The sequence below is a fragment of the Equus quagga genome, chromosome 11 (assembly GCF_021613505.1).
Source record: "Equus quagga isolate Etosha38 chromosome 11, UCLA_HA_Equagga_1.0, whole genome shotgun sequence".
Taxonomy (NCBI): Eukaryota; Metazoa; Chordata; class Mammalia; order Perissodactyla; family Equidae; genus Equus; species Equus quagga.
Window position 1 is genome coordinate 96,926,669 of NC_060277.1, and position 27,665 is coordinate 96,954,333.

The window sequence follows — 27,665 nt, forward strand, 5'->3', positions numbered from 1 at the left end:
TATCCTCAAGAATAGTCTAGTCAATTATACCTCCATAAAGCTGAAATTCATATAAATAAAAATAAAGAATAGAATAGGATATTCCTAACATATAAATTTCTGGCCCTGGAAAGAAGTGCAACAAACACCCAATGCATAAATATAATCATCGTGGAACCTATAACTAGCTCACGACGGGTAATTTTTAAATGATGATTATCTTGCAAAAGTTAGACAATGCCGACATAAAAGCTAAGCATAAAAGAGTAAAAGAAAATCAACTGTGATAAGAATAAAAGAAGACCACTTCTTTGTAATGTAAGACATTTATTTTGGTTACAGTTTTAGTGTTTTAACACTGACTTGTGATACAGCAGACGTCAAACTTACATTTTTTTAAACCAGTTTGATATCTTCCCTTTTTCTGTCCAGAAAATTCACACTTTCAAATTACCCTAAAGCTGACAGGAGGTAAGTTAAGCTTCCCAGCAATCTGTTTTCTCACCCAGAGATGGCCTCTATTTTCAATCAGGATAAAGTCTTGACTTGGAAGGACCAGTGATTCGTAACACTGGTTTTGTGACAAAGGAAATTTCCTGTGAGGAAAGCTCATATCTTCCTTATAAGATCAGTGCTTACTTTGATTAAGACATTAGCATTAACTTGTGACACAGAAGGCACAAACCGTCCATCACCACGGGTGGAACACAACGCCACCTGCTGGTCACCATGCTTTTACATCCCCTATAATTTCCAGGTGGTGTTAAATTCCAGGGAGGGATTCTTAGAAAACCCTACACTGTCAGAGCCAAAAAAGGGCTTTAGAAGTCTCCTGGATGAGTCCCCTCCTTCGCTAGATGATTTCTGCTCTCAAGATAACTCAGAGCGGCAGGGAAACAGACCAGCCTGTGGAAGGTGTGCTGCTTTAGAACTGAGAAGAAAACCATTTGGTGCTTTAATTTTGCCCAGATGGGGGTCTGCTAGTCACAGAAAGGGATCAGGTCAGGGGAGGGGGCAAGGGGCACCCTGAGTTCCTAACCCATCACTTCCCAGGGGGTGGAAAGCTGTGCAGAAACAGCTTCCAGTCCCAGCTGGGCATGTGTTGGCTCTTACACAATAGAATTTGATTTTATTTTACATAAAGAACTAGGAGCTAAAACTTGTGAAGTAAATATGGGGTTTCTGGGACTAAAGACGATGAAGAAATTTCAAGTTATCAGCATAAAAGTAGCCCCAAAGTAAAGGCAGTAATTGTCCCAATGGCCTTTTCTCCTCACGTCCTCACAGAGAGGCCCTCGAGAGGTCCTGGGTAACTAGCCACATCACTCTGCTGGGTTTGCCTAAGTGGCTGTGGCTGCCGTGGGGTGACCACTGCCTGGGCGTGGGAGGGGAGCCCCAGCTCCAGCTCATGAGCCCCTTCCAGAAGCAGGGCAGAAAGCTCCGACCCAGGCATGCCACACGTTTCTGGAAGGAGAGCCACATACTCTAATAAAATCAGGAACCCACGCTCTCTACTTCCTTTTCCAGGAGCAGGGATAGGTGTGTGCCAACTCCGTCCCACCCTCGTCCAGGCCCTCTTGGCACCACAGCTTGAATCTTTGTACTCTGTCCAAAGCTGACTGGCCTTTGTGTGCACGGGCTGGTCAAAGACACGTGCAGCGGACCTGGACGCTCCCGGGGGCTCATTTCTTGAGGAGTATAAGAGAAAGAATTCAGCTTCTGGGAGCCGCAAACCTGAAATCTTGCCTCAGCTCTGCCTTCGAGCCAGGCAACAACCCTGAGGGTCACACCCTTAATGATTCTGAAGCCCAGTTCCTTTTTTGTAAATCCATGAATAAGCTCTACCAACTTGACAGGGTTATTGTGAGTATCAAGTTAGATTGAGGGGCAAAGTTATCTGAAAACTGTGAAGTGAGGTACACAGTTTAGAGGGCGGCCATTTCATTTCGGTGGGTCTATCTGGGCAAGAAGGCAGATGCTGTGGTCACAGAGAAAAGGGGACGTCCAGGCTGCGCAGCGCTGCCCCCGCTGTGACGAAGACCATTAACACCTGTGAGGGAGGCCCTGGGACACACCTGCTTCTCCTTGTCCTGGCTGGAAGCTCCCGGTCCACACTGAAAAAGGCACATTCCCCACCCCAATGAATTATAAATATTCAACAAAAGTCCCTGAGAGTTCACTCAGGTAAGACTTCTTCACAAATCCTTGATCTTACCATGAATTCAGGCTTCTGGGAGTTTGAAACACCCACCAGAACAACACCCCATATTTGGTGCTCAAAAAAAAAAAAAGTTTTAATTCCACAAACTTTTACCAGACACCTATGTGCTAGGCACAGGGGGCACGGCTGAGGACCACCTCTCTGCCTTAGTGCACCTGAAGACGACAGCACTGTCACTTCTCAGGATGACAATCATGCAACGTCCTAACAAGGTTCAAAGGGTTCAAAACAAAACTCCCATATTCTGACAAACATGCGTACACAAACGTGAGTGTGAGTGCTCGTGCATTCTGACAACATCCTAAAAAAAGTCCTAGAAAAGGTGGTTTCTTTTTGTTTGTTTGCTCTACCACCAATAAAGGCTCCATTTGGATGCTCCGCCATGTTTCATTTCTGCCTGGCTGAGTCATTTTTGCTCCCAAGCCTCCAGGATCTTCTCTGGCACCAAAGAGCCATCAGAACAACCTGTGAGTGGGCAGGCTATGAGCCTGGGGCCGTTCATCTCCCTGCTCGGCTGTCCTCTGGCTGTGTTTCTGAGAGACACACACCCCACACACACCCACACACACGCGCTGTAATTGGCCAACTTCCTCCTTCTGTTCTTGGAATAGCAACCGAGACAAAAAGCAGTTAGCACGAGTGGCTCGGGCTCGCCAACACTATAATTCAGGACAAAACCCTTGTAATTCTCCAAATGGTGGGGTTTTTAAATAGGCTGGACTTCAACACCCTGTTTTCTAAAAAAGAAAAATAAAACCATGCCCAAGGCATCGCTCTTCGAACAAACCAAGTGACTGAGGGCAGTCCAAGGGAAACAGTCCAAAGTAGTGGATTCTGAACTCAAGCCCTCCAAGACTCGCATTTTAAAAACTATTGATTTAGGAGTCCTCCAGGGGAATCTGTTTGCCCACCTGAGGGCCTCTTTCTTTAGATATCTTTAATCCTAAAGAAATAGTTAAAATGCTGGCTCTTTGTGGGAATTTCCATCCACTAACAACTGACGGCTACCCCCAGCTTCAGACCTCCTGACGTGACTCTGCCTGTGAGCAGAGTGTGGACGGCTGTGAGGAGACGGGGGGACAGACGTGGTGGGGAGAGAGGGGCCTGTGTTTGCATAGTTCCTTTGCATGGCTCGAGGCGCTGTGGTCCCCACTCAGGAGAGGACCCAGGGGTGGAAGGTGGGAGGCGGGGGAGGTCAGGAGGGGCCCCTGTGGGCGTCTCGAGCCTTACACTTCCACAGACCTCCTGCCCTGGGTCCTCCAGGAGAAGCATGCATGTCACAGGCCTTCCCCCTCTGCACCCCCACCTCAGGGAGAGGACATCATACATTACAGGCACAGGACACACCAGAAAGCAAGAATGCCCTCCTTAGTAAGCTCCTTTATGTGGCCCCTCCGAGGGGAAAGTGGCCCAGGGCTGTGTTGGGACAGACTTGTGGGCAAGTGCCTGGTGATGCTGGGAGCAGGGTACACTGTGTTTCCTAAACATGGCGGCTTGGGACACCTCAACCAAGGCCTCCCCCATTCGACCTCTAGAGAGGCAGTGTGGGTGCCCTAGAGTTTCAATTTCCCCTCCTTGACTAGTCTGTCATTGAGCTGGCAGAGCTGGGCCAGGAAACCATCGTTGGGGCCAATCTCACGGTTCTGCCTCACGATGCTCAGGGCAGACTTGACATCCATCTTCTGACGCAGCATGAGGTACGCGATAACTAGAGTTGGGGAGCGGCTGTAACCTTCACGGCAGTGGACAAGCACTCGGCCTGTGAGAAACAGGGGGACACGGTGAGCTGGGCCATCCAATCACATCACAACTCTAGTCAACGCTCTTTCAGGAAATGCAAATGAAGACTACAAGGCAAGACCATCGCGAACCCATCAGAATGGCTAAAATGAAAAAGATGGAAAACACGAGGCATCCGTGAGAAGGAGCAGCGAGGACTTTCACATGGAGGTGGGGAGGGTGTGGAAACTGGCACACCACTTTGGAAAACCGTGCGGCAGTATCTACTCAAGCTGAACACACGCAGCCCTACGGTCCCGCAGGAATGCGTGCACATTCGCCAAAGACACATTATTCATAACAGCCTCAAGCTGGAAGCTCTCAAAGGCCCGTCAATGGCAGAATGGATAAATAATAAGAATGAACAATCTACAACTTACCAGGAACAACACAGGTGAAACACACAAATAGGATATATTATGATTCCACAGAGTAGGAGAGCAGGCGAAACTGCTCCCGAAGTCTGGACAGGGGTCAAGGTGGGCGGGGGAGATTTGCGACTGGGAGGGAACACGCGGTGGGCTTTCTGGGGTGCTGGTGGTGTTTTGTTTCGTGATCTGGGGGCTGATACATGGGTGTGTGCAGTGCACTGATCCACACACTTGGTGATACGGGTACTTCTCTAAGAATTTTATATTTCAATCCAAAGCAAAACAATGAAAACAACCCAAATGTCCATCAACATGTGATGGATAAACCATCTGTGGTACAGCCATCTGATGGAATACAATGCAGCATTAAAAAGGAGTGAATTATTGATAAACAACACGGATGAAATCAAAATAATTATGCTGAGTGAAAGAGGCCAGACCAAAGAAGCGCACATCCTGTCATTCCGTTTATGGAAAACTCTACAAAATATACACTGATGTCTAATGATAGGAAGCAGACCAGGGGCCGCTTAGGAATGGAAGGCAGAGAGGGGTGGACAGGAGCGGTCCCAAAGGGACATGAGGAAAATGTGGGGGCTGATGGATATGCTCATTGTGTTGGTTGTGGTGATGGTTTCACAAGTGTATACATATGTCAAAACTTATCAAACCGTGTGCCTTAAATATGTGTAGTTTACTGAAGGCCAACTATATCTCAACCAAGCAGTTTAAAAAGGAATAGGCATGTCAAATACAGACACAAACAATCAAAACAAACAAACACACACAAACACCCTCTCAGGGCTCCCCAAATGGCCACGAGGCCCTGCAGAATGTGGTCCCCACCTCCGACGGCACCTCCTCCTCAGCCTTCTCCCTGGATCCCAGGGCCCCGCTGCCTGCAACACCTCTTTTCCCAGGTGTTGGCTCAGATGTCACCTGCCCACCCTCCCTAAAGCCACAAGCACCCCCCCATCACTTCTGCTCCCTAATCCCCTTCTCCCTCTTTACCGCTCCCACCCCCTGACAGGCCATATCTCTTTTTCACTTGTTTACTGTCATCTTTCCCTGAAATGTGAACTCCACAAGGCAAGGATGTCTATCCGTCTTGCCTCCTGCTGCATCCCCAGCATTCGGTGAAGGAAGGAAGCCATAGTGAGGAGATGCCGGAAGACATGATCAACAAAGTCCTGCGTGTTGCGGACTTTGCTGCGAGCCACAAGCCACAAGCCTTGGCTTCTCTCTATCACCTCCTCCTCCCCTTAGTTCTGGTCTCCATCACCTCTCACCTCTACCCCCTCCACACTTCCAAACTGAGCTCTCGCTCCACCCTCACCACCTCCAATCCACTCTCCACCCAGCAGCTGGAAGGAGCTTTCTAAAACACAAGTATGACCTGTCACCATTTGCAGAGTAGGCTAGTCTCCAAGGTGTGGCTCACAAGGCCAAGTGCCTACAGCCTCAACACCTTTCCAGGGTTTTTCTCACCTCTGAGCCTTTACACACATTGTTCCCTCTACCTGGAGCCTCCTTTCTCTCTTGGCTCCCTGGCAAACTCCTACTCATCCCTTAAGACCCCAATTCAAGTATTTCCTTTGTCAGCATAGGGATGTAGAACTCAAATTTTTGAAGTCATATGAATCTGGGTTTAAATTTTAACTTGCTTGTTGTGATGATTCAATGTGTCAACTTGGCTAGTCCATGATACCCAGTTGCTTGGTCCCACAGTAGAAGGTATTCTGTAGATGTAATTAACACCTATCATCAGTTGACTTTAAGTAAAGGAGATGACCCTTGATAATGTGCGTGGGCCTCGTCCAATCAGTAAAAGACCTTAAGAGCAAACACTGAGGCTCCCTGGAGAAGAAGGGTTCTGCCTCCTGACTAACACAGAAGTCCTGCCTGAGTTTCCAGCCTGTGGGTCTGCCCTCTAGATTACAGATTTGGCAGCCCTACAATTGTGTGAGCCAATTCCTTAAAATAAATCATATATATTGCATTGGTTTTGTTTTTCTGGAGAACCCTGGCCAATACACTGGTTATTAACTCTATGACCCATCTAACCTCACAGTGCCTCAGTTTCCTCATCTGTGTTAAGAGGACCCACTGCACAGGTGTTGGGAGTTAATGGATGACATATAAAACCCTTAGGCCATGCCTGGCATACATGAGCACTCAATAAATAAATACAGCCAACCCTAGGAGTCCTCTGGTGGCACCGAGTACCTCCTCGACCACAGCAGCCTGGCCCTGTGTTACGGTTGCCCACGCGCAGGTCTGCCCTCCTCTGCCACAGTCTGAGTTCCTCAAGGGCAAGGACGGTGGGGCATTGATTTTCGGATGCCCTTTGATCTCTAGCATACACAAGGGGCTCAACAAATATATGCTGACTAGCTGAGTGAATGATTTCCCACCAACATCTCTATGTAGGCATTCTTTGAAGGAAATCTGCCAGCCCAGAGTCAAACAGAGTCTCTTCTGTTCCCATCACGCTAGCCCCAAAACAGGACTCTCTTTTCCCAATGCCTTCCAAAGCAGGAAAGGGGAGTCCTCCACTTTCCTACCCATTCACTCTCGGGCCAGTGTACCCAAAGGATGCAGAGTGGGGCTTTTCCTGCCTCTGCCCTGGCAACCAGACCCTCTGCAGAGCAGCTGCCTCACCACCTGGAACATACTCAGCATGCCCGGCACTCACAGAGCCAAAGGGGAAGGAGAGGGTGTGACTGCCATCCTTCCAGGCTCCGCCCAGACGCCACCTCCTGTATGAGAGACAGGCTAGAATCTGGGGACAGGGCTGATCACGCTTCAGTAGGGGTCACTTCCCCTGGGACTGTTTGGGCTAGGGAGAAAGGAAGAGGCTGGAGGAAGCAGCACGAAGATAAAGGGAGTTGCTGAGAGACACAAGCTAAAAGCAGAAAGGGCAAGAGGCCCAGCCTGCTCAGCTGATGTCTGCCCTCTGGCCTTCTAGGATTTCTCTCCAGAACACCTTGCCCGATTGCCAGCAGCTCAGCAGTTCTGCTTCAGTCTTAGCTTACGTTTGGGACCTACTGTAAGCATTTAAAAACTGGGCTGAAGTTTGCTGACCCCCAAGCTAAGCCAATCATGGCGGCCCCTTTGGCCTTGCCAGGTATTTATGTGACCCAACTCTAGCCCGTGAGATGTGAGGGGAATGCCATGAGGGCAGTCCTGGGGAATGTTTTACCTGCTCTTAAAAAGAGAGAGAAATATGAGGGAAAAGAGGGCTGCCTCATCTTTTGTTATACTTTGTCCTTTTGGGAGGTGGTGACTGGATCTGCCATCTTGGGACCACTGGGGGAGTGCCATCACTGAGGGTGGCAGGAGAGAGAGAGGGAAAAGCACCTAGTCCTGATGCCACCATTGAGCTCCTGAAGCAACTAGCCCTGAAGCTCCCTCGCCTCAGGACTTCTTACGGTGGAAACAATAATTCTTCATTATTGAAGGTATTTGCATGGGGAAATTGACCCTTAGCCAAAGTCAAACCAAACACAAGGACCCCAAGGCTGCCACTGCGTGAAAGGTTTGTATGTCTTGTGTAACATGGGGCCACTCGACAGGCAGACAGGTGAGCGGAGAGAAACCTAAAGCTCCCAGCCATTCACCCCAGGAGAAAGCAAACAACAGGCTTTCCAAAGGAGGCTTGCTGTGGGCTTGTTTTCTAGAAAAAGTCCAGCCCAAGCCGCCTCCCAATGCTTCCTGGGCGACACGTCCCTTACCGTTCTTTTGAGCCAGGGCCTGGTCAATGAAGTCTGCAGCCCTTTCAAAGTAGGCGCTGAGGTTGAACTCCTGCGTGTCGTTGGCCTTGATGCCCAGGTAGGTGATGCCGGAGTCCTTGTAGAAGTTGGCGTTGGTGTTGACGTGCATGAAGGACCTGCCCTCGGCAGCGTTCAGGACATGGGTGATGCCCAGTTTCTGCAGCTTGGGGATATCCTGAGCCACAGACCTGACAGGAAACAGCAGCAGCGGATGATTAACTGACCCACTGGCAGCTCCAGGGGAAGGAAGATGGAGAAGATTCTAAGCCTCTTGGCAAAGCAAGGAACCCTCCATGCTCTGGCCCTGCCGGCTTGTCCCCGTCTTATGAGCCTCCTCCCTACCCCAGTCATATCTAATTACCAGCAGCCGCCCCAAATAGACTGAGCGGTTTCAGGCCCATGCTGTCCCTCTGCCTGGAACGCCCTTCTCCACCTTCTCCGTGGACATGCTCCCTCTCATTTTTCACCACCTTCTGCAGTATTTCCTGATCTCCCCTCCATTCCATTTGGCATCATGCTCCCCCCTATGGTGATAGGATCGCCAAGTGGCTAAAAGTGGGCTCTGGAGCCAGACTGCCTGGGTCTAAATCCAGCCCTGCGACTTACCAGCCAGGCCACCTTGACAAGTCACTCAACCTTTCTGTGACTCAGTTTCCCTGTCTATAAAATGAGGATGACCACAGCATCTATCCCCTGGGGTTGTTCTGAGCATTAAATGAACCAATCTATAGACGGAGCCTGACCCCAGAGTCAGTGCTACTCCTCTGATGCTTGACTGTGCTTATTCACTTAGATGTCCAGGCTGTGAGCTCCTGAGGGAGGAACCCTGTCTGCTTCAGGTCTGTATGCCGGCACCTACCATGGCACCTGGCGCAGTAGATGCTGAGTGAAAACACAGTGAATCAGTGAAGAAGAATGCAAGCAGCACATCCCAGGCAGCCTCCTTCCTTGGATTATCAAATGCAGTAGCCCCTCTCGTGCCCCAGAGGGATCTCCCCTGCCCCAGTCCACTAGCCACGTTTCTGAAGCTCTCTAGGGTGAGTAAGCACTTGGGGAGCAAGTGGCCCCAACAGAACTACGGGGTTTACAAAACATTCGATCTGAATAGTCAAAGGGCTCCTTTATTTCATCTCACAACAACATCCCGATTCAAACAGCAGTTTACACTTTACAGAACGCCTTCTCCTACATGATCTAGTGCGCCTGTCACAGTGGCCCTGCGAGGAAGGAAGCAGAGAGCTTCAGCTCCGGGCTGGCAGGACAGCGGAAGGATGTGCGCGCGCTCACACGGGCCGCTGGGCGGCAAAGCTGGGCGGAGACCGCCTTTCTCCTGACACCAGCCCTGCTCGGCCACCCCTCACTCTGCCTCATGCCCCATCAACTGCAAGTCCTGAGACCTAGAAAACATGGCTCATCCAGCTCCTCCCTGCCCTGGGAGCCTGATCAGGAGCCCTGATTTTGTTAAGGGGCTCCCGATGCTGGAGGAGAACTGGGTGCTCAGTGGATCCTCCGTGCTGAGCGCCCCACCCCAACCCCTGGCTAAGTCAAGGTCAGATTTGCTTAGAGGGCAAGGGGCGTGTTTTCTGCAGGGGCCATCAGCACTTGCCACTCTGGCTGCCACCACGCGTTCACAACCTTGACTTCCACTTGGGAAGCGGCAACAGCTGAATGTGCCAAACTGCCCAAGAGAGCAGGCTTTCCAAGGCTGCCAGGGCCACTTGCTGCTTGGGTGCCTGGAAAGGTGGTTATCCTCAGAATTTTGCAGTTACTGAGGCCTTTGGCTGAGACTCTGGGACTGTTTTAGCCATCTCTGCTCACAACACTGCACATGACTGTAAAGCAGTGGCTGATTAAAAAACAAACAACTAACTTTGAAGAGTCACCCCCATTCGTCTCCCTTCTCTAATACTACTTTGACATGCAACAAATTCACTATTATCATTACTATGAACGAACGCTGTAGAGTGCCTGACCCATAGTAGGTCTTCAATATGGTGAACAAATGTTGGAAGGGATGAGACCGTCCCCCATGAGGCTGGGACCTGCTTTATGGACTTCCCCTAGCTCTGTAGTGACCCCCATTTTTGTGACAGCCTTTAGCAGGGTAAGCAGAAGGTCCTGTCCATGATGGGGACACAGACATGAACAAGACATTGACCCTGTCCTCACAATCCCTCAGCCTCCACAAGGTTGGGCCTCCATGTCCTCCTGCGGAAAACGAGAGAAGGGTTAGTTCTCCGTTTCCAACACGCAGCCCCTGGGCCCAGGGAACTCTGGGCGCTGGTACCAGGGCCCTCAGGGTCTCATGAAAATCCATCCTGCGCCCTCCCGAGGCTGCACAGGCATTTCAGCCGGTGTTTCAGCACCTCTTAGAATGGTTAACAACTGGTTCTCTCCCGCTGCTGAGAAATTCTTACTAGCAGTTTGGCTAATGGAAAATAGGAAAATCAATTTGGAGAGAAGAACTCTAAGTGATAAATAATAAATGCATTTCCTGGTGGTGAGAAGGCTGAGAGCCTTTTGTAAGTGATGGCTCAGTTCCTTACAGGATTTATCATTGGGCATCCTAGAGTCCCATGCATATCAAATCCTATCTGGAAAGCGGGAGAAGTAGCGCGGAAACCCCAACCCAGCTCTCTGGACCCCTCATTTGGAATATTTCGATTCCATGATCTGGCCTGCCCAGCCGGGGAAAAGCTCCACGCCCGGACTGTGACGTCAGCTCGTTGCCATGGCAGCGAAGGCAGACATTCCGCGGTGACCTCACTGCAGAACCAGGCAGCTGTCACATGACGCGCGGGGTCGGAGACCGGCCGGGCGACAGAGGGCCACCTGTTAAGTGAACCTGGTAGCCCCGACCCCGCCCAAGGCCGAGCCCTAGCGGGTGGCGGCTCTGGGCCGGACGCTGAGCAGGCCGAGCGGCCCCGGGGCTCCGCGCACCCCGCGAAAGGAATGACCGCGCTGGGCCGGAGCGGGGTCCACCCTTCCGCCCCACGCGCAGGGGTGGGCGGCGACTCCAGCCCCCGCCCAGCCCCCGCTCGTGCTCCGGGGGGGGGGCGACCACGCCCCGGCTGCCCCCGCTCGCGCCTGCCGACGCCCCCACCCCAGCTCTCGGGTGGGCGGGGCGCCCAGTGAGGGGCCGGCGGGGTCAGGACTCGGGAGCAGGGACTCACGCGTTGCCCACGTAGATCCGCGGGGTGACCTCGTTGCAGGGCTGGCTCGGGAGGCTGTAGCAGCCACTGCCGTCCGAGAGCAGATCGTTGAGGTCCTGCACCGAGAGCTCGAACGGGCCCGACATGGCGGCGGCCGGGCCCTGCACGCCGGGGCAGCAGCCAGCGAGGGGAGAGCGGCCGGGTCAGCTGGGCGGGGGCTCCTGAGCCGGGACCCGCCCCGTCCCGCCCCGGAGGCGGGCCGCCGGGCGCGGGAAGCGGCGGAGCGCGGGCGGCCACGCGCGCTCCACTCCCGGACGGACACGCGCCGCCGGGCGCCGAGCAGACGCTCCCGAGACCCCCTGGGCATGTCCCCGGGGACGGAAGTGCCACCACTCTTGAGTTTCGGGGTCCTCTCCCACCCCTAGCTGAGGCATTTTCTCTGTTATTATAAACTGCGGAGTGCAGTCACTTCATTGGACCAACTGCAGGGCGCAATAAATGTTCCTTTGATCAAGATACAGCCAAGTGTCGCTTATTTTTTTCAGGAACTGGGTTCCGCTTGTGAGCTCTAGCTCTGCCTGCTGTGGACCAGCGGCGTTGGCATCACCCAGGAGCTTATCAGAAATGCAGAATCTCCGCCCTAGCTCAGAGCCAAATGAAAACGTGCATTTTACAGGACCCCCTGGGGATCCCCGGGAAGGTTAAAGTTGGAGAAGGCCAACTCCGAGGCATGTTTCTTTCAATATTCATTGAGAGTCAGCGTCGTGCTTAGACGCTTGGGCTCTGTGCAACTGGCCTTGGAATTCTGACCCTGGGAAATTACTTAACCTCGCTGAGCTTGTTTGCTGAAAACAATAAGGGTAATAATAATAGTGGCTAATTCCTAGGGTCGTTTGGAAGATTAAATATGACATTCAGGAAAAGCGCCCAACACTACACACTTAGCAGGTGTGTACTCACTCTCTCTACATCAGCAAACGTGTGGAGCACCCACGAGGTGCTGTCTGTACCCTGGGCTAGTGTGGGGATGAATCAAGCCCCTCTGCAGCCCTTCCTGGAGCAGCTGCCAGCCCACTATGAGCCACACAGTGTCAACAACTCATCCTTTACTGGGGTCGTACTAGGAGCAAGAGACAGTCTCTGTCCTCCCCCACTGCCATGAAAATGGCACGTTCTCCTTCCTCCAAAAGGCAAATATGGTCCCCAGAATTCAGGAAACCCACATCCTGAGCCCTGCTCTGCCACTAACTTGGTTCTTGAACAGCTTGGCTGCTGCTCTGGACTTCAGTTTCCTCATCTGCAAAATGAAGAAATTGGATCAGATTATCCTTAAGGTCATCTTTCACCTCCCCAAAAAGCTTGTGGTTGCACACTTTCAGGGAAATCATTGCAGTGGAGACTAGAAGACTACTTAGCTTATAGGCCAGGGTGTGTACAAGGCTGGATTTCTCTCCCCCCGACCCCAACCCAGCGCCTTCCCACCAGGCCCAGAACACCACACTTTTTCCCCTTGGTGTTGGTGGCATCTGCATTCCAGGCAGGTGGGAAAGCTTCTGAGTCTCACCCTTCGTCTTGACTTGGACCCAGGTTGGCTTTCAAAGAGAAGCCCAGGGGTAGCTGGACATGCTCTGCTGCTCCTCCTCCTTCCCCAAGAGCTGTCCCTGATGTCATAACTGGGTAACTATGACAACCCATCAGAGGGACAGTGGAGTACCTCACAGAGGAGCCTGGGGGCCTCATTCCTGAAGTGAGACTAGGAAGGGAAGATGAACAGTTCCCTGGATTATCTAGCCTACCCTGTAATCGTCTCGAATCATAGGCAGAGCACAACCTTCAGGAAGAAACTGGACTTTGGCCACTACATATTTCACAAGAATCGAATACAAATAGGTATGTGGGCTGTTTGGGCTGGACACTGCCATTAGGGGTTCTGGAAGTGTCCACCTTAGAGATATTGACGGGAAATCAAACCAGTGCACAGCTTTGCAATGATGTGGTCTTCTCTGCTGACTTGGGTCAAGAGGACATTAGCGTCAGTGACAAAATTGATCTTCTGCCAGGGAGTTCATTTGATGAAAATGCTCATTTAAACTCTTGAAAGCTAAAGGGAGCTAGAAAGAGGGTAGGACTTCAGCACTCAGTACCCAGGCTAGTCATCCTGGGAAGGGCGGGGGCGGGTGGGGAGGCTATTTCACTGGATTCAAAAGTAAATTTTACTTTTTCTAGCCCTCACCATCCTTTCATTTCTGCTCAAAAGTCTTCAAAGATGTCAGTTTGGGAAATTAAGCTAAACTAAAATTCCTGAACTGGACTAAGGTCAGAATTTAAAATCGGAATGCTGACTAATCGGGGTTGTTGTCTAGAATGTTAGTAGGTTTTCTGAGGCTGTTCAGACTCCCGTGACTCAACCGTGCTCTCTCTCATCCTTCTCCAGTGAAGCCTACTGTCGATACCAAACCTCCAGTGGCACACACACATCACATCTTAAAACTGAGCAAACTACAGGTATTCTTGCCATCCGCAGATGTTCTTTATTTTTATCTATGTCCTAAAGAGGTCCAGTTTCCCAGAGCCTTCTAAATACTCACCTAACCCAAAGATTCGTCCATTCTCCTCCTCTCCATAAACACTACCCCATTTCCCAGTCTCCACTGAGGCCCTCCATTTTCCCCTTTCCCACAATCCCAGAGGAGAAGAATGCTCAGCCACTGTGTTGGAGCAGCGTAGCAATGACGTCACTGGTGGGGTGGGTTTTCTTTCCAGAGCGAACAAAAGAGAATCGACAAAATCGAATATGAAAACAAGCAACTGTGTCAGAAAATCGCGAATGCTCATCGCGGCCCTGCCAAGGTGGATTGCTGGAATGAATATTTTTCCAAGAGGTAACGTTCTTTCTCTTTATTTCATTAGTGGAAAGTCAAAGTTGACTTTCCTCTTGTTGGGTTGCACTGGAGGTTCTCCTGAGTGGGAGGAATACAAAAGTTATCTTGAGGGATAACCAAAGAGACCATGTTAAGGAGAATGAAAGATACCAAAAAATGGGGATCTTTCTCTAGCCTTGAGCTAACTTTCATTTCATCTAAGAGACTTTTTGGGGTCCTATTCAGAGTTTGTCAAAAGAAAGCACTATATACTTTTGTAAAATGATGAATATAGCTGGGACTACGACGCAGCCTTCTTGAAATAGCATCTACAGATATTTCCTGAGCAACCACTATGTGCTGAGCAACAGGAAGACAGAGATGACACGAGCTGTCTCTCTCCCAAACTCAAAGAACTTGAGGTTTGGCAGGGACACACTTGTATAAATAATAAGGCATGTGGTCAGGGCGACAAAAGAAGTGTACGCAAGGGAAAGAATTTGGCGGGTGTGTGTGTGTGTGTGGCAGGCAGTGCCAAGATGCCTTTGTTGTATCCTTGCGCATCTGAAACAGAGTTGAAAGCTGAGGGGAGTGAGGTGAACCAAAACTTGTCATCCGCCATTTGTGATTTATCCACAGGCAAGACCTTCCCCCAGCATGTAAACCAGACCTTCTCAATCGTGGTTTCACATAATTCCTGGGGAGCGTTTACAAAATGCCGATGCCTAAACTCCACCCTAGATCAATAAAGTAGAATCTTCTAGTGAACAGCAGGGTTGAGAACCACTGACGGAAACCTGTAAATGCTTTGCATGTTTCCCACAGTGCAGTCTGGCTCAACATGGGGGCAGGGTGTCAAGGCTCAGCAGGAGAGTTTGTTTCCTGCTCTCAGGCAGCCTAGGTTTATGACATCACAACTTCATCTCCCCCACTCCCATCCAGGAGGAGAATTTTATTCTTCATGCGTCTTGGGGTTTTGTGTTTTTCAGCTTAAACAGAGAAACAAGGAACCGGGAGCTAGTGAGAATCACGGTGGAAAACCAGGGCATTCTGAAGAGGCTTGGTGATCGCAAACCCCACTATGACCGCAAGTCATCCGAGATAGACTGGCAGGCACGTGGGCACTCTGTGATATTCTCGGGTGTGCACAGAGTTGGTCTGTGTTCAGAGTAGAGTTAGTCTCAGGAGGACCCCTAAGGGGCTGAGGGCGAGATCATGAGAAATGCAACAGTCAGTAAAGGAAAAACCACCCAGAGCAAACAAGGCTGACGACGGGAGCAAACCGTCCCCAAGCTAAGAAGATCTCCTTGGTAGCAAAGCCAGTATGCGTCAGTTTCAGAAAATACCTGGTAGCATCTTCCCTCATCCCTTAATTCATTAAGAAAGGCTGAAGAGGGGCTGGCCCCGTGGCCGAGTGGTTAAGTTCGCGCGCTCCGCTGCAGGCGGCCCAGTGTTTCGTTGGTTCGAATCCTGGGCGCGAACATGGCACTGCTCATCAGACCACACTGAGGCAGCGTCTCACATGCCACAAGTAGAAGGACCCACAACGAAGAATATACAACTATGTACCGGGGGGCTTTGGGGAGAAAAAGGAAAAAATAAAATCTTTATAAAAAAAAAAGCCTGAAGATACAAGCTAAGAGGATGAAGGGTATGGGATTCAGATGTGGTTGATTTGCTTCCACAAATGATCCTTCAAGCCTTCTACAGTGTTTTTAGGAAGCTTCACTCCCTGGCTTTCGTCTGTAAGCCTTTTCTAAGCCATCTTTAGGATTTAAAACTTCAACTTTCAGACCAGTATCCTGGCATTGACATACATCTTTCTGATTTTTTTTCCCTTCAAGAATTCAAGGCGCTATATCAGAAATACAACAAGATATCTTCTCTCCCAAGAGGAATAGGTATGTCTTAACACAGCTGCTCTTTATTACAGAACACGGCGATCACAGCTGGGACCAGAGAACGAGGGGCCCAGTGAAGGGGTACATTTTGCCCTTCTGTACTATCGACTGGTCGTACATTCAGGGAACCGATAGCCCTGCCTTTGTTTCCTCTCTCTGTACAAATAGGAAATGACTGTCTTTTGTCACCAGCTTTGAGGCTTTACATGAGTCTAAGGGGAAGTGATTTGTTCCAATAAGACTTAAACAGGAGGTCTCATGGCTTTAATGTTGTGCCAAAGTTACATGACAGGTCTCTGCACTATTCAGAACTACTGTTGTGTTGGCATTCTATAATATTTAACATTATTAGTAATGACTATATTTTTCCCCCCGGGGAGAAGGACAAATGGACATTCAGACTTTCCAAAGAATAGTTCTGTATAATTGATGGTTCTCCATTTCTCTCCCTCTCCTCTCTCTCAATACAAGGTTACTCACCATGGAAAAGATACAAGAGGAGGCCCTAGGATTCCTTAGCCGCTTAGAATCCCAAGACACTTCTAAGTGGCTGAATGCTCCATCTTAGGATGCTACAATAAAACTTGGAACATAAAATGAGTAAGTTACATTTAAGGTGCCCAAAGGTTTTAAGTCTCACCCCAAAATGGAGACAGAATGGGGCAGACAGAAGGAAAGATGCAACAAGCATTTTTACTTAGGGCTATGAAAAGAAGTGTTAATGAGAGAGAGACAACTTTTTAAAACATACACCATCACCACTACCATCCTGGGGGAAAGAAAAGATGGGGTGATGATCCAGCCACAAGTTCAGCTCTGTCAAAATGGAAAACAAAAGCACACGGCAAAGTTAAGCTTCAGACAACACAGAGAACAAATGCCATTAGTTCCTCTGAATACACAGAAGTGGAAAAGAATGCTTCATTGAAGTTTCCATGTATCTTGTTCATTTATAGGGAGCAGCAACAATGAAAATGTCAAAAAAATCTCAAAACATATAGCAAGGCAATGTTGCATGGCTTCTATGACTGGTCATGCTGGTTTTGAGCCGGACTTTTTAAACCTTTTATTTTGAAAGGGAGTAGATCTTAAGTCTTAAATGTTAAATCTTAAAATAAACTTTTTTATTTTAAAATAATTAGATTCACAGGAAGTTGCAAATAAACGTACAGAGGGGCCACCTGCACCCTTCCCCCAGCCTCCCCCCAACAATGTTAACATCTTGCATAACTATAGTACACAATATCAGACCAGGAGGTTGACATTGGTACAATCCATAGAGCATATACAAATTTCACCAGTTATCCATGCACTCATTTGTATGTGTGTGTACAGCTCTATGCAATTGTATCACATTTGTAGCTTTGTGTAACTACAACCACATTCAAGGTGGTTAACTGTACCATTATCAAAAGACTCCATTGTACCACCCCTTTTAACCACAGTCACCTTCTTCCTCCCATCCCTAACTCCTGGCAATCACTAATCTGTTTTCCATCTCTATAATTACGTTATTTCATGAGCGTTACATAAATGGGATCATGCAGAATGTATCCATTCTTTTGAGACTGGCTTTTTTCATTCTGTATAATTTCCTTGAGGTTCATCCAAGCTGTGTGTACCAACAGCTCATTCCTTTTTATTGCTGAGTAATATTCCACGGTATGGATGTACTACAGTTTATTTAACCACTCACCCATGAAAAGACATTTGGGTAGTTTCCTGTTTTTTGACCATTATGAATAAAACTGCTATGAACATTTGTGCACAAGTTTCTACATGAAAATAAGTTTGATTTCTCTGAGATAAAGGCCCAAGAATGCAATTGCTGGGTTGTATGGTAAGTCCATTTTGAAGGGAACTACAAAACTATTTTCCAGAGTGGCTGTACCATTTTACATTCCCACCGGCAATGAATGAGTGATTCAGTTTTTCCACATCCCCATCAGTATTTGATGTTATTGCTATTGTTTATTTTAGTCATTCTAATATGTGTGTAGTGACATCTCATGTAGTTTTAACTTGCATTTCTCTAATGATTAACGAACTTGAACATCTTTCATATGCTTATTTGCCATCTGTACATCCTCTTTGGTGAAATGTCTGTGTATATCTTTTCCTATTTTCTAATCAAATTATTCTTTTTTTTAATATTGAGTTTTGGGAGTTCTTTATATATTACAGATACAAGTCCTTTGTTGGATATGTGATTTGCGAAATATTTTCTCCCAGTCTGTAACTTCTCTTTTTGTGTTCTTAATGGCGTCTTTCATAGAGCAAAATATTTTAATTTTAATGACATCCAATTTATCAATGATGAAACCATTCGTATCTTGAGTGTATCAGTGTCAATATCCTGGTTGTGATTTTGTGCTATAGTTTTGCACTGTGCTACCCACTGGGGGAAACTAGGGAAGGGGTACACAGGATCTCTCTGTCTTGTTTCTTACACACACGTAAATCTGCAATTATCTCAAAGTAAAAAGTTGAAAGAAAAAAATCAGTAAGTCCAAATATAAATTCATCATTAATGAATTTCTAGTTTCTATTCTAGTAATTAATGAATTCTACTAATTAATGAGATGAACTAGTTCCAGTTAATCTCAGTTTGAGGAACCATCATTCTTCTAGACATCCAGCTTGGAAACCTGGCCGTCATCCTTGACTTCACTCCCTCCCTTTTATCCCTTCCCCTCCTTGTATGTTTTAATCTACCAGGCCTACTTCTCAGTCTCTGCATGTGTTACTGCTCAGATTTCAGCCACTTGTGATTTACGACCAGTATGAGTAACACAAAAATATGCCCATATCACTTTCTAGCGTAACACCTTCAGTGACTTGCCATTCTTTCCAGAATGAGCCATACTTTTAAATGTGGCATACAAAATATGTACATATGACCCCCCCATGATCCTGTTGCTCCTGTCTTTGCAGACTTTATCAATATGAATTCTTAGTTTCAAGCAACAGAATTGACTTTGTCTGATTTAAGTAGTGGAATAATTTATTAAAGAATATGAATCAGTTAACGGTATTTGCTAGAAAACCACAGAACCGAGCTTCAAGTTGCCCATCGAGGAACAGCATCCACCATCTTGCTGTGGAGCTGGTCTGCGGGTGTGGTGGCTCGCCCTGCTGCCCCCGCTTCACCTAGATCTTGCTGACCTGCTACAGCTGCCTTTGACAACCACTGTCCCTGCCATTTTGTGTCACTAGTTCCCAATTCCACATCAGTAAAGGTGTACTGATTGGTGTAATTTAGATCTTACGCCCATTCCTCAGCTGCAAGGGAGGCTAGGGGAATGAGCGTCTGGCTTTTCCCACTCCTGGGCATGGCATCTGCTTCTCACCAGAATTCACAAGATAGGAAATTTCCCCCAAATTAGAATAAGGCTCAGACACTAGAATTCCACAAAAATGACAAACGTCTGTAAGCTTGTATCTCATCACTCCTTGCCTTTTTCAACTAACAGAAGACACAGCTTCTTCTCATCCCATTTATTTTCCTGTTGTCTCCTCTCACTGGAAAACCCATAGTTCTGCCTCTTTTCCTGGACAACCCCTATCCATTATATATCCAGGAGAGGCCATTCTCCAGGAAGTCACCTTGAACTGCTCAGGTTATATTAGGTATCTTTCAAATATTTAGACATTTTCCTGTTGTCTTTCTGTGATTTCTAGTTTGATTCCATTACGGTCAGAGAACACAGTCTAGTTTCCAACCATTTGTTAATATAGTCTATAGATGAATATTTCATGGGCATTTGAAAAGAACGTGTCCGTACTGTGCTGCTGTTGGCGGGATTCTGTAAATGTCAGTTCAACCCCGTTGGCTGATGGTCTTCAGTTCTTCCCTATCCTGGATGACGTTCTGTTCTGGTTCTATCAATTGCTGAGACTAGGGTGTGAGATCCCCAATTATAACCGTGGATTTGTCTCGTTCTCCTTTCAGCTCTATCAGGTTTTGCTTCATGTATTTTAAAACTCTGGTGTTGAGTGCCTACACATTTAGGATTGCTATATCTTCTTGGTGGAGTGCCCCTTTCACCATTATATGTGTCCCTCTTTGTCCTAGCAATTCTCTTTCTCTGAAATCCACTTTATGTGCTAATACAGCCACTACTGCTTTTTAAAAACTGTTTGCATAATACACCAGTTTCTATCCTTACTTTCCGCCTACCTATGTACGCTTGTAGACAGTATATAGTTGTCGTGTTTTTTTATCGACTCTGCCAATTTCTGTCTTTTAAGTGGTCACTTTATCCTCCTCACTTTTAAACTATAATTACCATATGTATTTCCTCTACATGCATCGCATACCACATCAGATGGTGTTATAAATTTTTCTTCAACCAGCAAATATGCGTAAAGAAAATCAAGAGGTGAAGAATAATCCATTATGTTTACTTCTATTTTCACCTATTCTGTTGTTTTTTTCCTTTCTAAAGGTCCCGGCCTTTTGCTATTTTCTTTCTGTTTGGAGAACTTCCTTGAGCAATTCTTTAAGGGTAGGTCTCAACAAATTCTGTCAGCTTCATCTGAGAATGTCTTCCTTTCCCCTTCATTCCTGGAGGATAGTTTCATCACATAGGATTCAAAGTTGACAGTTCTCAGCACTTGACACACGTGTCACTTTTTCTAGCCTCCATAGTTGGCTTTATGGGCAATACTAAAATGGAACCTGAATTGGTGTTGCTTCCGGGGTGTTCCTCCCTGTTTTTAAGATTTTTTTCTTAGTCTTTAGTTTTCAGAAGATTAATTAATGATGTGTCTTGGTATGCATTTCTTTGGGCTTATCCAATTTGGAGTTTATCAGCTTCTTGAATCTGTAGGTTTATATCTTTCACCAAATTTGGGGAGTTCTCACCCATGATTTCTTTGAATACTCTTCAGTCCCACACTTTCTCCTCTCTTTCTGGGACTCAGTTGATACAAGTGTTAGCTCTTTTGTTAATTGTCCCACAGGTCCCTGAGGCTCTTTTTTCTTTTTCAGTCTGTCACTCAGATTGAGTAAATTTTATTGATCTGTCCTCAAGTACCCCGATTTCACCTTCAGTCATTTCCACTCTCCTATCAAGTTCATCTGAGATTTTTATTTTACAATAATTTTTCATTTCTATAATTTCCATTTGGTTATTTTTCATAACTTCTATTTCTTTGCTAAGATTTTCTATTTTTTAATTTTTTTTCAAGATAATTTCTAATTGTTGAAGCATTTTTATTACAACTGCTTTAAAATACTTGTCAGATAAATTCCAGCATCTGATTCATACAAATATTGGTATCAGTTAATTGTCTTTTCTTAGTTAGCCTGGAGTTTTCCTGGTTTGGGAGATGATGAGCGATTTGCTATTGTATCCTGGACATTTGGGTTATTCTGTTAGGAACGTCTTCATCCTATTTACATCTTTTTTAGCACCCGTTTAGGTGTAGTGTATAGGTTCTTGCTTCTTTTACGGTTTTTATTTCCAATGACAATTCAGTTTTCTGAGCCTTTGCGATACAATTCTGGTTTGCTTTGTTCTTTGGGTGCTGCTGGGTCCTACTCAATACCTGCCAGTGTCTTCTGTGGTGGGAGAAGGTGCTTCCCTGGGCGGCACGGTGTGGCTGGGCCACCTTCTGCAGAGGGGCAGGCACACAGTGCTGGGCCTGCATCTCCTTGTGCCACAGTGTGGAGGGCAGGGAGACACAGGGCTTCACTGCTGCCGTGAACGAACTGGGCCACGTGCTGATGCCCCGGTGTGAAGCTGGGACTGAGGCTCCCCATAGGTCCCTACTGGACTTCCCCATCCTTTGGCACAGAAAGCACGCTTTTCTTTCCTTTTTTTTTTTGTCCTTCCCATCTACGCCTGTTGGTGGTTCTGGGTTGCAGGCCTCTCCAGAGCCCAGTCTGGGGTATATGGAAGATGAAAAGAAAACCCAGGAAACTCACCACATTGCTGTTCCTCAAGTCCTGACGTCCCTGGTCAGCCCAGCATCTTCTTTCCAGCTTCCAGAGTCCTTTTATCTTTTTAATGATTTCCAAGGTATTTAGTTGCATTTAGATGAGAGGAAGAGAGACAAGTGAATCTAAATCATCTTGTTCTGAAACCACAGGCCCAACTTTTAAAGGAAGCAAGGGTTTGAGACTCTATTCAGAGAGCAGGAAAAGAATGGAGTAACAAATTGATTCACGTTAACTCCACCAGATAGAGAAATGCTGCTTATTGGTTCTGAACAGTAGGATTCAAGAATGGGCTTTGTGCATATGCTGGTCTGTAACTGTTAAACAAATGGCCAAGTGCTATCATTTTTTGGATGCATGATTCTGTGATCGGTGGCTTAAATGATGTGACACTGGATAAACGGATGCAAAATTTTGATGGGCCACGTGTCTTAAAGCATGTGTGTATTCGAGCATACAACAGTCAAAGCACAACGGATCATGTTTAACATAGCTGAGCACTGCTTGTGGAGGAGTGATGGTTGTGACCTTCTTAACCCATCTCTTGCAGGGGGTGGCAGAGGTTATAAACTGCTGGAGCAGGGATGGCAAATAGGAGTAACTCACTTGCTAATTCTGCTCAATTGATACTGGATACTGTGTCCCAACAGGTCCAAAAGCAGAGCCTGGATTCAGGAGGACAGTGCCATGGTCAATTAGTACTGTCCACCACGGGTGTAAGAATGGGCCGAGGCAGCAAATAGGCCCCACCCGTTTAACATCCCTGACCTAGAAAAGTCCTCTAGAGCCCACATTTTCTCTGGTTGTGGACACAGGCAGACAGCTTACCTGAGTTTGAAGGCCTGAGAAAACAAACCAAAAAAGGACATCTTGAGGGTATGGAATGTGGAGATTTCTTGGTGTAGGGGCCCAGAGTGATGAACTTTGTAAAAATTTTGCCCAGGGGCTCAGAATGTACAATGCTAGCTGGAAGGGGACTTGGGATTCCATTTATACACATTCCACCAATATGTATTTGTAAACAGGTACTTTTTTTTTTTTAACAAGGCTTTTCTGCTTTTTACCAACAGCAAAAACATTTTACACATGACCTCTGTCTCTGGGGCCTTATCCACTCTACTCTCACGGACTTAAGAGCAGACAAATGGCTGTAGACACAGCCCGTCTTAGGGGTGAGGAGGCTACTGGGACAGGAGGTACAGCAGCCATCACATTTTAATGCCTTGCTTCATAATATACATGAAGAGAATTATTACCATTTCATCTGAAAATTGCGTAAAAATATTAAGAAGCAGAAAATGTCTTTTGAGAGGTATGAAATGCAAAAAAAGTCATCTGGTGCTCACCACTGTGTTCCTCCACTGCAGGCAAACCACCCAGATGGGACTTGCTAAGAGCTGGTTAGGCTCTCCATCAAGGGGATTTTTCAAGAGTAATTTTGACTCACGTGTTTTTTGCCTGACAGCTGACTTTAGCTTCTGGCCCTCCTGTATCATACACACAACTCTGCCTGTGCCATTCACACTTGAGGGGGCAGCTGCTGTTCCTGCCCTGGGTCCATGTGGAACAGCTCAAGACTAGTATCACTTGATAAGAATCCAGTACTCTGGAAGTACCGAGAAGTCCTCATCCTTTTGCTAGAAAGGTCTGAAGAAGGTGATCCTGTTAGGTGGACCTGCCAGGTTAGTGAGCTGGAAAATTGCAAAGGTGTCCTTGTATCAGAAGCCTAAATGGAAATTTCTAGACGGGCAGCAAATCTCCCTGCTGTTTCTCCCTTAACTTGGCTTCCTTTTCTTCTCGTGAGGAAAAGAGCTTGAAAATGTACATGAGTAAGCAGCTTCTTTCCAGTCTTAGAAGTCACAGCCACACTGCACAGTACTGTAGATTCTACCTAGGAACACATCCCCCACTTAAAGGTCAATTATTTAACAGGTACCCTCAGTTACGGAGCCACAGAAGGAGGCAGCACAGTTCAGTGACTAACGACCATCTCTGGTATTTGGGAGACCTGGGATCAAAGTCTATAGCTCTGCCATTTTTTTTTAAGCTGTGTGAGCTTGGACACGTTATCTAAGCTTTCTAAGCTTTATTCTTCTCATTCATATAATGGGGGTTAAGAATCCTACCTTATAGGCTTAGTGTATTTGTCAAAGTAATGTATATAAAGGCCTTAGCATAGCCCCTGGCACAGAATAAAGACTTACCTACATTGCCTATTAATAAGAAATAAAATTCTCTGAGCAGCAAAGATATGTCACAAATCCTGTGCGACCCTAAACACTTTTGCTCAGAGACAACCAGTCAGGCCCACACTCAGAGTCTATGTACCTTGACTTTGATGGTCAGGACTGAGTTATCACGGCTTAGACAGAGTGTTGGTGGGGGAATCAGCTAGTTTGATCCGGCACAACAGGAGATTAGGGCCCAGATGATCTGAAGATGGGGACAGGCGAGAACCAGGCAACTGTCAGTAACAAGAGGGACAAGTGATGGAATAGAATAATCGAACAAAGCCATGGGCTCCATTTTAGGCTGAGGATATTAGAAAGGGGACCGGCAGCCTTACATTCCTGGAGAGTCCCTGAAAACAGCATTGTATCATAGAATAGTACAGTAATTCACAGTGAGGGTGAAGTGTGCCTCAGTCTTCCAAAAAAGCTCATGTATGCTTACTATTTAAAAAGGCAGAGAACCAATTTTTCCATTGCCAGGCAAGCATTCACCATCAATAAGGTTAAAATCAACATTTTAGGGCTTGAAGACAAGGGAACTTCAGTTGCCTGGAAAATCCCCTTGGGCAAAACAACTCCTTTCCAGCAAAGCTGGGCGAATAAAGTGTCACTGTTTATAAAGCTCAACCATCTCTGCAAATCGGTAGTGTATAAATTCACCACCGCCACCCCCAAAAGACAGTGGCTACTTGACTTTGGTACAAAGAATCAGGGTCAACTTGCCTGTGATAATTTAATGAATGAAGTGTGTTTCTTTGTGACATGCCCCTTTCAACTCATGTTTTCTGCTCCAAAAGGGTGCAGTGAAAATCAACAGACAAAAACCAACAACGTGACTTCCCACATAGACTCTCCTCGATGACGGAGTTTACGGAAAATGCTGCCCCTCTCCGTGCTTGAGATGCCTTCGTGGTAACATGGGGCAGGCTGGACGAGGTGGTCCTTTAGGTCCCCTCCAACCTGGATCTTCTAGGATGCAGTTACCTGACCCAACTAATAGGTACCCAGTGAGAGTCCTGGCTCAGCTTCTCCAAGAGCACTCGGAGCTGGCTGTGTGCACTCTGGAGATCCTCCTTCACCAGCACAGCGTCCACCAGGTGCCCGTAATGCTGCTCTATGAAGGCGGCAGAGGCGACCATCTCTTGCTGCTCCTCATCCTGCAAGAAAAGAGGCAGTTATGGAGCAACTGGGTTGTTCTCCCCCCAAATAACAGTCCTACAGCTTTTGTCTTGGGCAATGTTCCAATCTCTAACTTTTAAGTGATGAGTGGATGACAATGGCCCATTAAATCCAACTGTGTACACAAGAACAGAGTGTAGTGACAATATCAAACTTCCAAGAAAGTTAATGGGCAGTAACATAATCAGCGTTCAGTCATTCACTCACAGAACATCTGTTAAGGACCTGTTAACTGCCAGCCACGATACACAGCGCTCTGGGGGATGCTGATTCTAGATCCGCGTGTGCCTATGTCAGTATCACACTTCTATCCGAGGGTATTTCCAGAGAAGCAGTACTATTGTGTTGCATGACAGTTTGGCTAAATAATTACAGGAAAGAATTATAAATAATATTAACTATGTAAAAGCAAAGCAAGCATTTCTGGAATCAATTAGGGGAAAAAGAAAGACAGTAAGTAACTCTAATGCCCTCTGAAGACTCCTAAATTCATAATGTAGAACTCAATTCTTCTTTTCATTTCCTCATACCAGGGCCAAACACTAGTGCGGCAAAGGAGTTACTGAAGAAAGTGCCCAGACAGCCATGATCAAATTCCCCATTTCCTTAGGGTACCTGATTTCTTTAATCAGATTGCTTTCCTGACACCTAACACTAAGGTATAGACGGGCAATGACCCTCCTTCACCCAACCTGCACAGTGTTTCCTCCCTCATTCAAAAGAACCTCTAATAAGTAGAATTTCAAGTGAGTAGGTGACTGACAATTAGCTTCATTTTTGGAAGAAAGGAAAGTGGCAGATCCACTCTAAGTAAAATTGAAAAACAAAATTTGTCCCTGGCGTTCATCCACCTCCCTGTCTCTTTCCAGTCCTCTGTTACCTTCTCTCTGCTGCTGGGGGCTCAGTGTGTTTAGGCTGCCATGGAGGGGGGTGAGGTCTGTCCTCCCTCAAGGAGACCCACACCCCAAAATATTCCCTCCCCTCTTCTCTACATCACGGATCAAAACCAGATTCCCACTGTAGTGAGAGCGCTGCAGTTTCAGAAGGGAAGTTCTAAAGGTCTAGGAAACAGTTTTTAAGCTACTACAAGGACAGGAGAGACCTAAGAGAAGGCTGAGATAATTTCTTCTCCTTAAAAACTAGATTAAATTGAGAGAGGCTTCCCAATTCTGTATTGTCTTCCAGGGCTCCTCTCACACCCAAAAGCACTCTGCAGTGTCCCAGTCTGTCCCAGGATCTTCAACCCCACCTCCCCCACCCACTTACACACACACACACACACCCGTAGCCCTGTCTGCTGCTTCTGGAGGTTCCCCCTCCTTCAGGCACCCACATTGTTCATCCTGGAAGCATTTAGCTATTCGAGAAATTATAGAGGGAACATTTTTGCCGCTAAGAACCTCCATCTTCCTAATAAATACTTGCATTTTGAAAGAACTCAAGCAAATCTCTAATGGAGTAAAGTGTGTGACATTTGCTTTGCAGCCATAAATCCCCTGAATCCTTTTCCTGGCCTGTAAAGGTGGAACTTACCACCCACGGCTTCTGCAAGGGAGGCACAGTCCTGCACAGCACATAGGTAGACTCCCTCCGTACTGCCCCTCACCCCCATGTTGGATTAGCTTGCCGGATCCCAGGGCAGAATGCCCGTTCACTGTGGGCAGCAAATAAATGTGCAGAGGATGTGCCAGAAAGGTGTTTTATCCAGTAGGTTCCCTGACTTGGAACTCGGGTGCCAGACAGTGGACAAATATTTAATGTTATGCAAAACTCAGGCCTTTATGAGGAATTTCTCCAAATGTGGTCTGAGTTCTGCCTACCTCCATCAAAATCATGTGAAAGGGTGTGTGTGAAAAATGCAGACGCCTGAGGCCCACTCTAAACCTCCTCGGTCAAAATCTCTGGGAGTAGAGCCGAGGACTCTGTATTTTAATAGCCTCCCTGTGACCTTGATGCCCCCTTGTGGTGAGAAGGACACAGGCTTCAGGACAGGAGAACAACGACTGGAGACGCTAGAGGAGCAAGGTGAGATGTCACCATTGGTGGGCGGCGAGCTGACCCGCAGACAACGAACATTATCAGCCGGGTGTATTCAGTCATCAGCCTGCCTGCTTGGAATGCAGCATTTCAGTGGGTAAGAAGAGAGACGGATACATGATGAAACTGGTCAGGCTGAAAGGCCACCGGTAAGAGACTGCACTTCTGCTTCTTTTGAAATGACAGCCATGGACGGGGCCGGGGGGGGGGGGGGGGGGGGGGGGGGGGGGGGGGGGG

General features: G+C 47.3%; 3 protein-coding genes across 4 annotated transcripts in view; 1 reads left to right on the plus strand and 2 right to left on the minus strand.

The window, feature by feature from the left end:
- Positions 1–289: 289 nt before the first annotated feature.
- DUSP3 (dual specificity phosphatase 3) lies at positions 290–11,485 on the minus strand. The gene is made up of 3 exons (XM_046676591.1): positions 11,297–11,485; positions 8,085–8,311; positions 290–3,959 (listed from the first exon to the last, which is right to left on the minus strand). The coding sequence occupies exons 1-3, from the start codon at positions 11,419–11,421 to the stop codon at positions 3,754–3,756; spliced, it is 558 nt and encodes a 185-aa protein (XP_046532547.1). The 5' UTR covers positions 11,422–11,485; the 3' UTR covers positions 290–3,753.
- A 1,556-nt stretch (positions 11,486–13,041) lies between these two features.
- On the plus strand, positions 13,042–16,037 carry CFAP97D1 (CFAP97 domain containing 1). Its single transcript, XM_046674784.1, has 5 exons — positions 13,042–13,165; positions 13,710–13,780; positions 14,039–14,157; positions 15,126–15,249; positions 15,981–16,037. Exons 1-5 carry the CDS (start codon positions 13,042–13,044, stop codon positions 16,035–16,037), a joined length of 495 nt encoding a protein of 164 aa, XP_046530740.1.
- A 2,137-nt stretch (positions 16,038–18,174) lies between these two features.
- The window catches only part of MPP3 (MAGUK p55 scaffold protein 3), a 36,328-nt gene continuing 26,837 nt past the window's right edge, over positions 18,175–27,665 (minus strand). For both annotated transcript variants that reach the window (XM_046676998.1, XM_046676996.1), the window contains one exon: positions 18,175–25,369. In XM_046676998.1, the coding sequence (XP_046532954.1) occupies positions 25,193–25,369 (177 nt within the window). In that variant the 3' untranslated portion in view covers positions 18,175–25,192. The remainder of the gene's footprint in view (positions 25,370–27,665) is intronic.

Coding starts and splice junctions, on each gene's coding strand:
- CFAP97D1 (XM_046674784.1), top strand. CDS start 13,042: ATGAACAGTTCCCTGGATTATCTAGCCTACCCTGTAATCGTCTCGAAT. Junction 13,166..13,709: donor CAAGAATCGAATACAAATAG/GTATGTGGGCTG, acceptor ATCCTTCTCCAG/TGAAGCCTACTGTCGATACC. Junction 13,781..14,038: donor TAAAACTGAGCAAACTACAG/GTATTCTTGCCA, acceptor TTTTCTTTCCAG/AGCGAACAAAAGAGAATCGA.
- DUSP3 (XM_046676591.1), bottom strand. CDS start 11,421: ATGTCGGGCCCGTTCGAGCTCTCGGTGCAGGACCTCAACGATCTGCTC. Junction 8,312..11,296: donor CGGATCTACGTGGGCAACGC/GTGAGTCCCTGC, acceptor GTTTCCTGTCAG/GTCTGTGGCTCAGGATATCC. Junction 3,960..8,084: donor GGCCCTGGCTCAAAAGAACG/GTAAGGGACGTG, acceptor TGTTTCTCACAG/GCCGAGTGCTTGTCCACTGC.